The 16,225-nt window shown below is 50.8% G+C and overlaps 6 protein-coding genes across 6 annotated transcripts; 4 read left to right on the forward strand and 2 right to left on the reverse strand.

The window, feature by feature from the left end:
* Positions 1-662: 662 nt before the first annotated feature.
* On the reverse strand, positions 663-4,478 carry BMS1 (GTPase BMS1; the record flags this gene model as incomplete). Its single annotated transcript, XM_043278973.1, has 4 exons — positions 663-4,010; positions 4,080-4,169; positions 4,243-4,313; positions 4,421-4,478. 4 exons carry the CDS (start codon positions 4,476-4,478, stop codon positions 663-665), a joined length of 3,567 nt encoding a protein of 1,188 aa, XP_043136698.1.
* A 500-nt stretch (positions 4,479-4,978) lies between these two features.
* ACHE_40741S (urea carboxylase-associated family protein) lies at positions 4,979-5,976 on the forward strand (the record flags this gene model as incomplete). Its single annotated transcript, XM_043278974.1, has 2 exons — positions 4,979-5,717; positions 5,774-5,976. The coding sequence occupies 2 exons, from the start codon at positions 4,979-4,981 to the stop codon at positions 5,974-5,976; spliced, it is 942 nt and encodes a 313-aa protein (XP_043136699.1).
* Positions 5,977-6,664: 688 nt separating this feature from the next.
* Positions 6,665-7,048, forward strand: ACHE_40742S (uncharacterized protein; the record flags this gene model as incomplete). The annotated part of the gene is made up of 4 exons (XM_043278975.1): positions 6,665-6,679; positions 6,740-6,780; positions 6,839-6,907; positions 6,961-7,048. 4 exons carry the CDS (start codon positions 6,665-6,667, stop codon positions 7,046-7,048), a joined length of 213 nt encoding a protein of 70 aa, XP_043136700.1.
* A 1,216-nt stretch (positions 7,049-8,264) lies between these two features.
* Positions 8,265-8,726, forward strand: ACHE_40743S (uncharacterized protein; the record flags this gene model as incomplete). The annotated part of the gene is made up of 3 exons (XM_043278977.1): positions 8,265-8,523; positions 8,585-8,655; positions 8,709-8,726. 3 exons carry the CDS (start codon positions 8,265-8,267, stop codon positions 8,724-8,726), a joined length of 348 nt encoding a protein of 115 aa, XP_043136701.1.
* Positions 8,727-9,363: 637 nt separating this feature from the next.
* Positions 9,364-10,650, forward strand: ACHE_40744S (uncharacterized protein; the record flags this gene model as incomplete). Its single annotated transcript, XM_043278978.1, has 2 exons — positions 9,364-9,472; positions 9,530-10,650. The coding sequence occupies 2 exons, from the start codon at positions 9,364-9,366 to the stop codon at positions 10,648-10,650; spliced, it is 1,230 nt and encodes a 409-aa protein (XP_043136702.1).
* Positions 10,651-11,492: 842 nt separating this feature from the next.
* Positions 11,493-14,724, reverse strand: ACHE_40745A (KH domain protein; the record flags this gene model as incomplete). The annotated part of the gene is made up of 5 exons (XM_043278979.1): positions 11,493-12,913; positions 12,965-13,289; positions 13,347-13,808; positions 13,863-14,144; positions 14,197-14,724. 5 exons carry the CDS (start codon positions 14,722-14,724, stop codon positions 11,493-11,495), a joined length of 3,018 nt encoding a protein of 1,005 aa, XP_043136703.1.
* Between the last annotated feature and the right edge of the window lie 1,501 nt (positions 14,725-16,225).

Below are 16,225 nucleotides of genomic sequence, written 5' to 3' on the forward strand. Positions count from 1 at the left end.
GACTCGAGCGTGATCGAGGTCACCACGCACGACCACCCGCATAGAGGATGAACGTGGGACTTGGTCTAATGCGATGCGGGGCACTTCAGAACTAGAAACTTGAAAGATATAGCGCGGTTCCCACTCTGGATCACTGGAAATATGTTCCTGGTGGTATTGTTTCGTTATTGCTGCTGTTGCTATGCTGTATGAAGCGCTCTCTTGCCGGGTTATTTACGCGCGGTTTTGCTTGTCTCCGCACTCCGTCAATAGCGGCTGTTCAAAGGGTGTCTCAGGTGCTGCTATAAAGGCAACCGGACAGAGTGCAGTCCATAGGATTGAGAGGATATATGGCAAGCCTGGCAGTCACGATTCAGCCTGCTCGACCGTTGGTGATTGACCGTTGCGGCGAATCCTCATCGGTGGTTAACGACGCGTCCGCGGCGCGGTCACGTGTGGCGATGATGTAGGCACGTGATTGTATCCAAGTTCCTCTGATGAAAAGGAAGGAATAGGGTATAACACAAGACTGTATTCTCCTGGTATATATAGATTCATCACAAAATAGACACAATTAATGTCGGAAGATACAAAACGCCAGCTACCATGCAACAGCATAGATACAACAACGACTTTTGAACAGACCCAACCAAATACCAAGTATGAACAAAAAGCGACAACTATCACTTGCGCTTCTTCCCTCCTCCACCACCACCAGATTCACCATCCGTGTTCTTCCGCTTCTTACCCTCGCGACGCCAGTAATCATCCCGCTCACGCTTCTCCCGCTCATTCTTCTTCTCCAGGCTGTCAGCCACCTTGGCGCGATGGACCTGGCGACGCTCCTCCTGCTTTGCAGCGCGCTTGGCATGCTTGTCGTTGCGCAGAGTGGTGAGCTTCTGCATGAGGTCGCGGGCCTTCTTTTCCTCGCCCCCAAGAACCACAGCCCGTTTCTGCATGTACGTCTGGTCCTTCTTGGAACGCATCTTGGTGATTTGTGACTTGAAGGGAAGGTCTGCAGCAAGCTGCTTGGGCACGCGGAGAGGGTTGAAGTGGCGTTCTGGACGATCGATAGGGCGGTAATCAGCGCCCTTCTTTGTGGGGATGGCGATGCCTTCGTCGTGGCGGATTTGGCCCGTCAACCGCATTCCCTGCCATCCGGAGTCGCCGTGGGAACCGTCCTCCGGCAAGTCGAGGAGGTTGGTGACAGGATTGTAGAAGCGATGCGGCTTGATCGGGTACCATGCGCGGAGGAAGACGAGGTCACTCATCAAGATCTTGTCTTCGAAGGTGGCACGGAAGCAGCCCTCAGGTTTGCTGAGGGCCCGCTTGATCTGACCTCGGATGCCGGAGACGGTGCGGATAGAGGCGCCTTCAAACTTGGCGATTTCAAGAGAGCTGTTGAACATGTCTTTGATGAAGGCGGTGTTCTTGAAGATCTTGTACGGGTAACCGGTCAGCTTCAGCTTCTTCACGAGCTCCGTGTGCTCGTCGACGCTGAGCACGGTTCCCGTGGCGGCAATACGGAAGCCGGGATTCTTGTTCGAGAACGACTGCACACAACAGAATCCAGTGTTTGGCGCGACGAGAGGTCCATAGAACGTTCCGAAGCAGTGCATGTGCTCAGGGGAGTACTTAAGCATACGGTTCCGCGTTCGACTATCCGATGTACTGTAAATGGGGATGGACTGGAAGCGACGCCAGCCAAGGGAGAAGATCAGGGGATCGTTGCTCTTCAAGATCTTCTTGTGCCAACGATGTCTCTTGATACGAATCTGCACGTAACCGAACCGGTCTTCCGTAGGAGACAGTCCACCGACAATGAGAGGGAAGCGAGGATTGAACTTGGCGGCGAATTCGTACGGCACCTTTTCGAGAACGATACGCGCGTAAGTACCGGCTCTGAAGCCTTCCGCTCGAGCTCTCGAAGCAGGGTCCAACGTATCGAATTCTGCGCGGTTGATGTCCTGCTGCTTTTGCAGCTTAGCCTTCTGCGCATCGTACCATTCGTCTTCGCCAAATTCCTCATCGCCATCGCCGCGAGAGTTATCCTTCTGTTTTCCAAAGCCTTCGCGGTCTTCCTCCTCGAACCGTAGTCGCAATTCTTCTTTCTTCTTTGCATTGCGCTCACGTTCGGCGTCAAGGTCAACGGGGCCTTCCTCTTTCTTCTCTGACTCTGACTCTTCCTCGTCCTCTTCCTTTCCAAATGTCTCACCCGTCTCCAGATCCTCGAACTCTCCGTCTCCTTCATCGTCCTCGTCCTCGTCGAAGGCGTCGTCGACGTCTTCGTCATCATCATCATCATCGTCGTCGCCACGGGACAGTTTACCGGTGACGAAACGGCTTCGCAAGGCTTCAAGTCTCTCCTCATCCTGCCATTTCTTTTCCAGTTGCTCGTAGTCAAATTCTGGGATGGCGCGATTATCGGCTAGCTCTTCCTTCTCAGCATTGGTCTTCTTGAAGAAGTCGTCTTCACCGTCTTCTTCGTCCTCATCTTCCTCATCGTTGTCCTTATCACTGTCTTCCTTTCCGGACCACTTCTTCATCACATCCGCGGGGGCGACAGAATCGTCGTACAGAATCCGCGATAAATCGGTGACACGGAACTTGGCCTTTCCATGAAGAGATTGGGCATTGGCGAGCATGTTTTCTTTCCATCGGATAGCGCTCTCTTCTTCTTCGTCCTCCATATCGTCATCATCGTCATCATCCAAGACCTGGTCTTCTGCGGATGAAATGGAGCCCAGGTCGGAGTCGCTGTCGGCGAATGCAAGATCGCTTTCTTCACGATGGGTGTTGCCATTCTGCCTCTCCTTAAACGAGGTCTCGAAATCTGCCGGAGCGGGAACATCCACTTCTTCGTCATCGTCGCCGCCTATCTCGTCCTCGTCCTCACCTTCATCCTCATCCTCATCGCCCTCGCCGCTTTCAGAGCCCTCATCGTCATCTCCGGAAAGACCTTGACCATCCTCTTCACCTTCGAGGGCGTTGATGCTCCGTCTCTTCGTCCGGCCAGTTTCCTCGTCCTCGTCGTCGGCCTTGTCAATGGCACCACCACCGCGGAATAGGCGGACGCCGGCGTCTGCCTCACCGAGCAGTTTTCTTTCACCCTGCAGGCCAACAACCAATTGTTCTCCCAGTCCACGGTCTGGATCCTCCTCCTCGTCGTCCTCATCTCTGTTGAAGTTCTGGGTCTTGACATCGATGTAAACCGCATCTTTGTCAACCAAAACACCACCGACGTCGGACATGGGGGCAAAAAGCAACTTCTGCTTGTCTCCTAGTCTGCGTCTGGCATCCTTGCCAGTTGCTTTGGCCATCTGCTGGTCGATGAAGGGAGTCGGGCAAGGATCGGGGAGACCTTCGATTTCTGACACGGTCAGGTCGCCAACACCGGGAACGTGAACTCGCGCACCCGTAGCGGGGAAATTCGTGCCTCGTAGATAACCGTAAAGAGCCACTGTCCGGTCACATTTCGGGTCTTCTTCGATCTGTGTCGGCGGGGTGATGTCCAAAAAGCGATCCGCGAGAGCGTATGGGTGGGAGTTACGCCAGATGAGTGGTCGAGGGTTCTTCATGATAGACAAGAAGCGGGAAAGGTTGTGGACTTCGCGGTCCGGATAGCGGCCGTTCACGACGCCGGAAAGATAGAACAGCTTTGCGCCGTTGTACAGTTCGCTCCAGAAACGGTTCTTGAGCCGCTTCTTTGCCGCCTTCAGGGTGCTCTGCTTCTTGAACAGGTCCAGATGGGTTAGGATACCGAACACATTTCCAGGCATACCGTGGGAACCCAAGACGTTTAAGAACTCCATAGTCTCCATTTCGAAGCCATAGTTTCCATCGATCATGAGAAGCACAATATCCGCAATCTTGGCCACATCGATCATACTCGCGAGGGAATCTGACGGACTTTCGAGGAACGTCAGGCGCCGCTTTTTCGATGTGATGACGGTCAAGGGTCCTTGGGGAGTGCTGAGGGTTTGCTTGGTATAACGGCGAATCAGGGACTTGATGAGGGTTGTTTTTCCGACCTAAGCGCAAAAATTGAATGGTCAGAGACTTCTTCTTGCAAACGCAATTCATCGCATAGGGATACATACTCCCGAAGGTCCAACCACTGCCACGATCACTGGAGGGGCCTCTTCAGGAATACGGTCAACAAGAGGCACATGGAGACGTTTTTCTTTGATCTAAAAGTGCGGAGAAACATTAGTACTCGAAAATTTCATGTCATCGCAAAAATCCAAGGTCGTGAAGCCATACATCATGCGATCGAGCCGCCTGTTTGTTCAACTTCCCCGGATTCGAGACCGCAAATGCCTTCGGATTGGCACCTGTAAGAAATTCATGTTAGTATCCGGAGATTGAACAAAAGCGCGATTGAAAATTCTAGCAAATCTTTTGCAAGTGCAGATATCGGAGCTATCTCCGGTGTACATACCTTCATACTTCTTCTTCTCCTTGGAGGGGCGATGCGCCCGGTTTGATTGCTGCTCCATATTGAGGATCAAGGCCTTCTCAGACCTCGCTCAAATTTCACAACAAGCAAAAACCAGTCGTGTCGGTCCGTGAACTATGCTCGTCGAACGCTGCTAGCTTGCTCGGTCTCGAAAAATGTTATCGGCGTTTCTTTTTTGCGGTTCGGGACGGAATTTTCTATCGCCGGGAGGAACGGGAAAGGCTCTGTTAATACCTGAAATACCAGGCATATAACTCCCAGAATGGTAATTTAACTAGCTTTTATTTATCGGGCCGCCCCGTCTTGATAAGGGTTGACCCTATCACGCCGGCCCGACGTCTGCCAGATAAGTCCCCTTGTACATAGACAAAATGCGATATGAGCTAAACTGCTACGCTAATGACAGGATGCAATATCGGCACTATCGCGATATGTCCGAGGTCCGGCATGACCAGATAAATACAAGATGAATGCCCCTGCACTATTGGCATTCACACCAAACCCCTTGTCTCTACGAAGTACTCCTACAACTGAACCAAGATGTCTACCCCGCGTCGACCTTCCCCCGCATACACTGCGCCTCCGGAATCGTCGGTCTTTGCAACCTCTCAGCTGTACAGATCGATCTCCGAGACTGCCTCTGATGCGTCCGCCCGTGAGCTGAAGTCATCGTTCACCATCCGTCCTTGCTCCGGCCAAGCATGGGTCGTCCCGGCAGGTCACGTTTGTCGATTGACCACTCCGCTCGGACCTCAGGTCGGCGATCTGAACATCTGGAATGCGAAGAACCCTCGTGAGCGACTTTGGGCCGCTCGCACGCGTCAGATTCATGCGTCGCACGTCTCTGTCGGTGACCGGCTTTGGTCGAATTTGCCATACTTGCGGCCTCTGGTGTCGATCACTGGTGATTCCTTGGGAGGCGGGCAGCTGCATGAGGTGCTGGATACTGAAGGAAAGCGGAAGCCAGGTGTAGGATTCGGGACAACACAATGGGGAGGACGGGTTCATGATCTCCTGGGCACTAGATGTGATCCGTACGTCAACTTGCTTATGGGTGGGGAGACGTTTGATTTCCATTGTCATTCGAACCTCACCCGTGCGGTGGTGCCGTATGGATTGACGGAGTTGGATGTGCATGATGTTCTGAATGTCTTCCAGGTGACCGGATTGGACGAGGAGGCCAAGTATTTCATGGAGACTTCACCCGCAAAGCCAGGGGAGTATTTCGAATTTTTTGCAGAAGTGGATGTGCTCTGTGCGCTTTCCGCTTGTCCCGGGGGTATGGATGATTCTGCATCTGGGGAATACGATCATGACTGACGACATTTCTGACAGGCGATCTCTCCAACTGGGGCTGGGACGACAAAGAAGGAGACATGGGTGCGACCACTCGTCCCCTTGGTGTAGAGGTCTACCAGTTATGTGACTCCAAGGTCCTGGAGGGGTGGACGGAGCCGGAGAGTCCGAAATACGCCGGCATGCATGGGTTGCGAATGCCCCCTAGACCGGAAGACGGAACAGGCTATGTTGGACAGTAGATTCTGCAGAGTGTTGCAATGTGAATCCGGTATTTTATTTTACTATTGACTGCTCTCCTCAGGGGCTTACCAGGGTCAGTGGTTGGTTCAGCAAGGTGCACAGCTATGTCATATCACGTGGTGGCCCCGCCACCGCCATGGCCAGCGTCATCGGGCATCGCAACCGCGGATAACGGGGGATGATTGTTGACTGGCGATACTCGAGTAAATGCAAATAGCCTGAAGGAGTTTACCTCGTATCGTGAATCTGACTATATTCTGCATTCAAGTCTGCCTAAGAAATTGCAGTGCAACTTTATTTTTCTGGCTGGGTGCAGATATCGTACAATCCTTGGACGGATCTAGTAATTCAATCACATCATCCAGCGCAAGGCAAGGAATGGCCACTGGCTGAGAGTGGCTGAGATGAATGGCGCAACATGGCAAAAAAGTAAACAAATGATATGTCTATGGTGATATATCCAGGGGGCAGTACTACACATAATAGAAGTAGACAACATGCAAGTTCCTTGGTTGTTCCCCCCTCTTATCAGCCTCAACCCCGCCTGCTTTACCTGCCACCTTATATATACCTGCTTCTTCCTGTCACTATCCTCGCACTTTCATCTATCTATCAAACCATTCCCACACTATTCGCTTACAGACTCTTTACTATACACGACGACACCTGTCCCACAAAACCAGCAAAATGCCTCTCTACAACGTTCGTACTCGACTATGACTCTACTACACCCCCATCGCTGCAGTGCTAACCACCTCCTAGGTTACCCTGAAGAAGGACGCTCCTCACGAGGAACTCGAAAAGTATGTCTATAGTTTACTCCCTCTCCGTTCACACCATCTTTACTAACAACGAATCCAGGGCCAAGCAGCAGGCTAGAGCCAACGGCGGCACCATCCAGCACGAGTACAGCCTCATTAAGGGCTTCACGTAAGCTACTTCTCAGTATCGAGCACCAGTGATAGAAAACTAACACGTCACAGCGTGCAATACCCAGATGACCACGTCCAAACCCTCCAAACGACCGAGCACATCCACGTCGAACAGGATGGAGAAGTCCGGACCCAGTAACCAAGATAACTTCAACCGCTGCCTATCTTTCAATCGACAATATCCTTATCCGAGTCTGGGGTGGTCGTAAAAAAACAAATCAAAACAAAAAGAAAAGCTGGGTACCCCGGGAGCGGACGATGGCAACGGACAAGGGCACCCGATAACTCGATAGTCCTCCGGGCAGACTCGTGATCAGATACTAGCATAAGTACATTTGTACACACGGATATGTACATACAACACGAGCACGAAGTTACGGATATTGTGATCGTTCGCGGTGAGGTCAGGTTGCTATGGCCAAATCCGCACGGTGTTCAGAGCAGATATCCCGGATGCGTCCATGTTATGAGTTATTATGAATGCTTTCTCAATATGATTTCTTTTGGCTATTTTGAAATAGTTTCTGAGCGGTACTAAACATTGTCGTGGGAACTGCCGTAGGGTGATGAATTATTGCAGACCGAGTCTACACTGGAGATTTCCGTGAGTTAGTTGATTTCTACTGTACAGGTAGGTCTGAGATGCTTGTCTTTTATCTCCCCTAAGGAGTATCATTATGCTTGGTCACCGTCTAGTTACCTGCGTTATATCGATATCGGTCGGGGATGTCATGCGGATGCAGGTCTAACACACCGGCCATGCAGTATGCACATTGACCTTTGAGCAATACAGGGTGTGTTTACCAAGCCAAATCCAGGAACATGCTAACTATTACTAGGGGATATCAATAGCAATACATATGGGGTGAAGGGGCACACTATATTAGCACGAGAGCCAGTATCCAGGAACCATTATGGTCTCTACCACTTCCGAGATCTTGTCAGATCCGCAACTGAGTTAGAAAACCCCATGGACGTTAGTTATCCAGGAACGTTTGGCCAAATCTGAACATTCCCTTGCAGTAATCCGCACTTCCCCGTGGCTAGCACCCGTGCAGGAACGGGGTATAAACTCCGACTCACATACCGCCATCCCTACGCAAGGCACTCGAGGCATTTCTGCGACGTGCATTCTGTGTTCTCGGCTGTATTGAAGTCGTTGCAACAACCGCGTCAGAATATGAGAGCAAGGCTAAAAGAGTCCTTTAAACTTGCTCTCAAAGCTGAATAAATCATCTCAACTACGACTCAGAATCGAATTCACCATCTAACAGAAGCCAACACAACACTTCTCTTCTCTCACTTCACCTCCACATACCAAAGAACTTGGTTATTCAACCAAACAAAGCACCAAAATGCAGTTTGTTACCATTGTCGCTCTCTTTGCCCTCGCCCTCGGCGTCACTGCCCACCCCGGCCGTCGCCCCGCCGACGTCCACCAGCAAAAGAACGAATGCGGTGGTGGCCAGCTCGCCTGCTGTGTCGAGCACTCTGACATCCACGCCGACAGTTTCCTCTCCAGTCTTCTGACCGAGGGTCTGCTCACCCCCATCATTGGTTCCCAGGAGCAGTCTTGCGCCAAGTTTTCGCTGATTGAAAACCTGAATATTCTTGGTATGTTTCTTGCGTTTCGAGAGGGTGCTGAATTGCAGCAGTTGCTAATAGTGCTTCCAAGGTTTCACCACCAAGAAGGGCGATGACAAGCCCTCTTGCAAGTCCATTACTGCTTGCTGTCCTGATGGCCAGGTAGGTTTGTTCGTTCTGTGGTTGTGTTGGACGATATACTAACGCGATTGCAGTCTTGTAACCGTGTCTAAGCACGTTAATTCAATTGCTTATAATGTCTGAATATTCCGGGAAGCTGAAGGTCATCGGGTACAGAGTAGATAGTCTAGTGAGCTCAATAACACGATTGTACTATATCCATAACCGTTTATTCGATTCAACCCAGACCACCAGATACAAACAGAATATTCTATTAAAAACCAATGAAGCAAGAATAAAAGAAGACCATTCTACAATATAAACCCTCACGTGCCCCTAAACCACCGACAACATCCCAAACATTAGCCTGCTGATCAGCACAATTGCCGCCGATGATTGGAACCCTCCCACCACCACCAAGACCACGACGCGCCCACCTTCCGCCAGCCCTCAACCAACGACACTCCTTTCCGCCTGTGATGAACAATGTGATATCTCCACCGATGGGACGCAGGCGCTGCGTTTCTGAATAAGCGTCACGCTTTAGTTAGTTTAGTCTGATAGCAATAGCAATTGATGTGCATGCACAATGGACGGGATGCGTGGGGGCTACTTTCATCACCGTCCCGCTGCACTTTGTACTTGTACGTTTTGATTTTCCATTCTTTTTTCTTTTCTTTTGCTCTGCCTTGTGCATGCGGAGTACTCCAAACGCTCAAAGTACTCGTATGGAGATGTAATAAGCTGACAATGACGGTCCTCGAGCGAGCAGGATCGCGATTCGCTAGCTGGCTCTCCTGCTTGTTTCTTCGTCCCGAGTCAGATAATGGAGGTCAGCAGCGGCAGGAGGATGGGAAGAGTCAGTACATATATGCACATTCTTCTATACCACGGCAGATAACTAATATGGATACAGGTGTTGAACGGGAGCGAGATCTGACAATAAATATTCAGCCGGGGCTCGTTTCTCCTATGCGCTTGGCTTCATACGATAATGAGAGTGAGACTGGGAAACATCCATCACCACTGCCATTATCACCACCACCGCCTCTCCCCCGGCTCCGGCGCGACAAAGCCATGTCAAGAAGATCCTCCATCCGCGCAAGCTTCTCATTCAACCGGAAGTCCACCATCGGTCCCAGACCCAGTCCAATTTGCATCAGTGCACCCTCGGACTTCAGACGAGTCCAGTCAATGACCACCTTCCCACCCCAACCCCAGCCAAAAGCAACAACCCACCTCGAACTAAGCATCTACAACAACCCCCACCACGCACTCCCTGACCTCCCCTCCTTCGACAACTTCCATCTCAACGAGATCATCGACGACTCTGAATCCCCAATCAAACGGCCACAAAGAGTCTTCTCCTCGCCGCCGGATTTCATCCTCCCACCCGTGATCCCTCGTGCGAGTGCGCAGAACACAGCAGGATCGTTATCAGGGCCAGCATCGTTCCGCTTACCACGGAAACCCGTTGGGACGGCGCCGAAGCCGCGGCGGTCTTCTACTGCCTGGCCTACTGCTAAACCAGAGCGACAGCGTTATTCGACTCCGGCGAGTCCTCTGATTCCGCATTTCGCGAGGGTTCAGCGCGGGCAACCTCAGCCCCGGGCTTTGTCCATGGGTGTGGGGGCGGCATTGCATGGGGATCTCGGATTTACCCTGCAGGATAGGATGACGCATGATACTAACAACGACGACACCAACGCCAACATGACACCTCCAATATCACCCTCTCCAACTCTGACCTCCCCTCAATACCAAAACCAACACAAGTCTCTTCCATTCTCGCTCCCACCATCGCATCCACAGCCACAACCAGGGCCAGAAACAGAAACACACACCCGCTCCTGGAGTGGTTCAACTCTCGCCTCTTCAACATACACATGCACATACAATCCCACCTCTCCCAAGGGATTCGATGTATCAATGATTTCGCGACCTGGGTCTAGAACTGGGTTGGGACAAGGTGCGGTGCTGTATCCGTATCCGGCGCCGACCATCTATGAGGGGGAGCAGGTTGTTGGGTGTATTTGATTGTATTTTCTATTGTAATTAGTGCTTATTTGTTGTGTCGGTTTGGTAGGTTGTCTGGGATGGATTGGTTTTATTGTTTATTATCGCTTTTGGATACCCTCTTTTCGTTTGTCTTATTGTCCGGAAATGTCTCTGGCTATTTTACGATCAAATCCAACTATGTGGATGAAGGAATACGACCAGAAAATACTAGAAAGAACATAACAGATCTGAACGAGACTACAATTGACTTTCTACCACATCCAACAAGTATTTCGGGATATCAAACAACAACAACTGAGGTATATAAACGGACTCGAAAACAATCAACAGAAGCAGCATAGGCACGGAACTCAAATCAATCTGAAAACTTCAATGGAACGGAGAAGCAAAGCCGTCGAAATCGCATTCAAACCAAATTATAAGTCAAAACGGCAAAAGCAGACGAACAAACAGAACATCAACATCATCTCACTTGGTATCATAGCTGAAAATGTTTCCCAGTAATAATATAAAAAGCAGACCTCACACCTGTGCATCACTAGACTGCCTCATGGAAAGACATGAAAAGACAAACGCAAAAAAAAAAAAAAAACGCAATCAACCACAAAACAAGGTCAGAACGAGGTATACATAAAAAATGCATAATGGCAGGCGACCAGTACCTTCCAATAGCAGGGTTTATAGTATCATCCACTCCGTCCATGCTCCTTCTCCTTCCCCGAAATCTCCTTGCTTTGCATAACTGTCCGTGGTATCAAAGAAAACACAAAAAGCAGATAATCAAATCCAAAAACGACAAATAACCGCTGAAAAAAGGAAAATCAAAGTGCCTTTGGGGTATACAGCTGCAACTCAGTTTTTTAACGCGGTGGCCCAATTGGGGCCGGGTATCCAGAAGTAGAATTGGAAGTGCTAGGTCGACCACTGTCAAAAGAAGCGCGCAGGTCATGCTTAGGGGTCATGTCACCTGGCGCCGCACTGAATGGAAACTTTGTATCAAAGCGCACTGGCCAGCCATTGCTGCTGCTGTGGCTATGGGACGTACCAAGAACCGGCAAGTCGTCCTCGGGGAGGTTCACTCCAGAATCATTCCATGGATTGCGGTAGCCACTGTCCCGAGACTCCATGGAGACAAGAGACGCCTTCGAGGCGTTGCTGGAGGCATGCTTGAAAAATGAGCCAGGAGAGGCAGAGTGGTTCTTGCGACCGATGAACGAGGAGAACGAGGAGATGCTACCGGGCTTCCGGAGCCGCTCGAAGATCGATCCACGCTCGCTAGTGTCATCGGGGAAATTCGGCCGAGTGGGGGAGTCGGTCACAATCGGAGCAGGCGCGTGCTGCAACAACTTGGAGTCGAAGAACGGCAATGACTCCTCGAAAGAGTCGGATTTGGGTCGGGGAATGGCACCCTTGACCGTGGTGGCATCGAGGCCGTGGGCGACGAGACGCGAGATCAAGAAGTCAATGGCATCCTTCAGGCCACCCGCATTGTTCCGGGTGTATCCAAGAACGACGCGATCCTCGGGGGGCGCGATAGACGAGCTCGAACCCTCCTCTGGAGACGGCGGGGCATCAACACAGGTATCCACCGTCGTGTCCACTTCGTATTGTTCCTTCAGCTTGGTAGACACATTCTCACGGAAGTCGGAGGTCTTAAAGTAGTCGCGGAGTTCATCGGAACTGTTGAAGAGAAGCTCATGGCTTTCGGGAACCATTCCCAACAGAGCATCGACGGCCTGAGGGACCTGGTACTCGGGTCCAGAAATGGTTACGATGTCACTGGCAAGCTCAGTGCTGGGGAACTCGATCTTGCAGTTCCACTTCTTCTCTAACTCGTCGATTTCGGGCATACGGGCGAGCAATTCGCGATGGTACAGACGGTTGATGGCAACTCGTTCAGAAACATACTCGGCGTCAACCTTCTCGACCATGTCCATAATCTCCTGCTTGACAAGGTCCAAGCTCTGGGCGTTGCGAGCCGGAGTACGGCAGATGACGTTGTCAACCTTGATGTCATCATCTTCTTTGCCCATTCCGCCGCGGTCCATGGCATTGGAGAATTTGACAAAGACAGAGTACTTCTTCATGATGCGCTGAATATGCTGGCCACCAATTCCGATGATCCGCTTGTGGTACTGGTCGGGAACGTGGAAAGAGATCGAAGCAGGCATTTCCTGCTCAACGAGGTCCAGACCGTTCTTGGCGGACTCGTACTGGTTACCACAGACATCGATGTAAAAGTTGTACTCGTTGAATCCGTCGAAGATGATTTGGACATTGCCTGCACGGGTCAGTGTGTTTTACATGCACCACAGAAGACAGATGCACTTACTCTGACCCATGATCTTGTTGATCTTGCCGTTCTTCTTTCCACTGACAAACTCCTTGTGCTCATTGGCCAGCTCGATCTTGACGCGCATCTGGTATTGGCTGCGCTTGACAAACGGAATCTGATTGATAACCATCATGCCAGCCTTGACCGCATCATCCGATCCATTGATAGTGAAGGTCAAGTTGTCAAAGCTAACCTCTGCCTCCGAGTTGGTGCAAATGTCGGACAACATGGTGCGAACGTCGGCAGCGGACGGAGCACGGAAGCCACCCTGAGAGGGATCCGGCATGATGATCCACCAAGACGCACTGTAAAATTGGCCGGCCTAATAGCTGTTAGCCCCATTGTCCTAAAATTCCCGAAAAGTTGAAGGATGACATACCAAAGCCATAATCTCCCGAACTGTGCGCTCGACGTGCAAAACCTCTGAGCCCTGAATGCGAACGAGGCCACGCTGACTGCCCAGCTGCGGGAACAAAACGTAGGAACCATTCATTTCCATGACCTTGCGGACCTTGTCAAGACGGTCAAGCAGAATGTTGTCAATCTTGTTGGAGTTGACAATGACATCCTTGACGTAGATCTTGACACCCATGACCAACTCTCGCAACTTTTGCTTGGCGCGGGCAATCTGCTCAGGAGCGTCACCAGTAATGTAAACCTCATCCTCAGCGCGACGGTGAGCACCCGGGGGCGTGTATCCAAAGATTCGCGGGAACGGAGGAGGGAAGTAGATGGCGGTTCCGGTGGCCGCTTCGATGAGCTTGATATTCTTGCGGGTGCGACCGCAGACCAAGGTGTGCATGGTGAGCTCGAGTTTCAGGGCGTCGACGTGCCGTTTGAGCTAGTATCTTGTTAGCATGCGAAAGCAAAAAGGACAATGGCATGGCTAGCTTACAATCTGGTCGATCATAATCAACACACGGGTCTTTGCATGTTCCGCACTCTCCATGTCTCCATATATTGCGACTCGGAATCGGTGGTCGAGACCATTGTCGGAAGCGTAGCCATAAGACGAAACCACGGCGCTGTCGGTATCCCGAACCTTGGGGGTCAACAAGAAGATGTCGGTTCCGGTATAGGCGGCCAAGGTGTCCAAGTGTTCCAGCACACTCGCACGAATTCCTTTGGTCGAACCATCCATGATGAGATGCATATCCACGTCCACCGTCGCACATCGCTACCGGAATTAGTTACAAATGTCACCGCAAGGAGGGAACAAAGGAACATACCAAGAGAATTGGGGTCTCGTTGAGAATCTTCGCCCGCATTTTGCGCACAGTCTCTCCCTCACCGGTGATACAGACATTGGTCACGAGACTTTGAGGTCGTCGTTGGAGGGAGGGAACGACTTTCGGCTCCGAAGTGGTGACGGTGGCCTCGATCCGGCCAGCACTGGACTCTGTGATTTGACGACAGAGTCTCCGCAAGGACTCGACATTACTAACGTGGACCGGTAACAAATGAACGGGCGTGCCTTCCGGGGTGCCTTCGGGGAAAGACCAGCGCTGAAGAGCGCCGGGACTGGCGTGAATCACATCCTCAGTGTCGGGGCCGGCCAAAGTGGAGGAAAACGGCACGTTCATGGACAGGTTGACGGTGGGATCGATACCGGTCGGAGGAGTCATTGGGGGAGCACCATGAGGCCGACGGAGGGAGTGGGAGGCCAGATCGGTATGAGGCCTGGACATGCTAAAGGTCGGAGTCATCCGTTCCCAGCCATGACGGGCCTGGCCGGTAAAATTGGAGATCTTGTGCATGGCCAGAGCGTGAATGGACCGAGTCTCTTACCCCCTTAAATCGAATCAATTTCGATGGGGGAAGAGATGATGATGATGATGATGATGATGATGATGATGATGCTATGATGGATGAATGATAGGAGAGGATTCGACAATGCGAGTGGGAGACGAGACACGGGTTTGGCGCGGGGAGGATGACCAGCACAAGAATCGAAGAATAAAAAGTCGACGCCAGCAAAAAGGAAAGAAAACAACGGTCGAGGGTCGACAGGGATAGATTATTGGTGGACAGGAAATGAGAATGAGAGTAGTGGGAGTTGTCAGAGAGAAAGTGAGAGGGTGAGAGGAATGAGAGGAGCGCGGCTGAGCAGGAATTGGGGGGATTCCGCGGAATGTCACAGGGCAAAAAAAAAAATAGAAAATTGGGGGTATAAAGAAGAAAGAAAAGAAAATGGATAGAAAAGAAGAACAGAAAAGAAAAAAGTGAAAAAAAAAATCAGATGAATTTGAAGATGCAGAAATGATTTGATGGGGGGAATTATGGAGAGACACAGAGAGAGAGAGAGAGAGAGAAAAGAAGAAAACAGGAAAGCGAGAAGAAGAAAGTGGACGGGAGAGACCCAGCTTTGGCGTACAATCCTCGATAACGGACCACCACAATTTAGTTTTTATTCTCTCTCTATCAGGTCTACTCCGTTCATAATATTACTGTATACAATTCTCTATTAATTCATTGCTACTAGTGTTGTGATCTGGAATGATCTGGTACCGATGAGCCTGCAATGATGGTGATGATGATGATGATGCCGGCGGTCATTCGGAACGAGACACTTTACTTTATTACTCCGGACCCGGAGATATACTATTACTATTCTGTGCATACTCCCATAACCGACGCAGCAGAGTAGTAGTATCTCAGTTCTCTCTGTACTGCCATATCCTATTTTCCACTATCCTCTACTGAATCCGGTCGGAATGACGCTATTCCTCTTCGGGAACGGTTGAAACTATTCCCGTTTGGGAGTTAAGCGAGTGTTCTTGATCAGAAGTCAGTACGCCTAGTGTGCAGTACTGAATTGAGTACGACTACAGAGTAGAGCTAGAGTACTGTGACTGTATTCACACCGGAATAACCAATATGAATTCAGGATGATTCAAGGCAGACAGACCGTTTCCATCCATTCCGGTTTGCGTCACAGCGTATCACTGCATTCTTACAAAAGCTGTACGGAGTAAAAGGGGAGCGTGGCTTGCCGCCATGAAAGTTAGGATATCGAGTCCGAACTCAACTGGCTTTAGAGATCAGTAATAGAAACGTACATTGTAGTACTTGTACAAGTAGGGGACTGACTCGCAATCGAGAAATCACGGCCATCAGCCATGATTGCCCAGTGCCATACCTATCCACTCTGTACTCGTACTGAGTACTCCGTACCCGTACACCTGAATACCTAACAAGGCACATCCAATAATCTTTTCTGCTCTCCGCAGCAATCACAACGTCATGACATCCATCCAT

The sequence above is a fragment of the Aspergillus chevalieri genome, chromosome 4 (genome assembly GCF_016861735.1).
Source record: "Aspergillus chevalieri M1 DNA, chromosome 4, nearly complete sequence".
In the NCBI taxonomy this organism is placed as follows: Eukaryota; Fungi; Ascomycota; class Eurotiomycetes; order Eurotiales; family Aspergillaceae; genus Aspergillus; species Aspergillus chevalieri.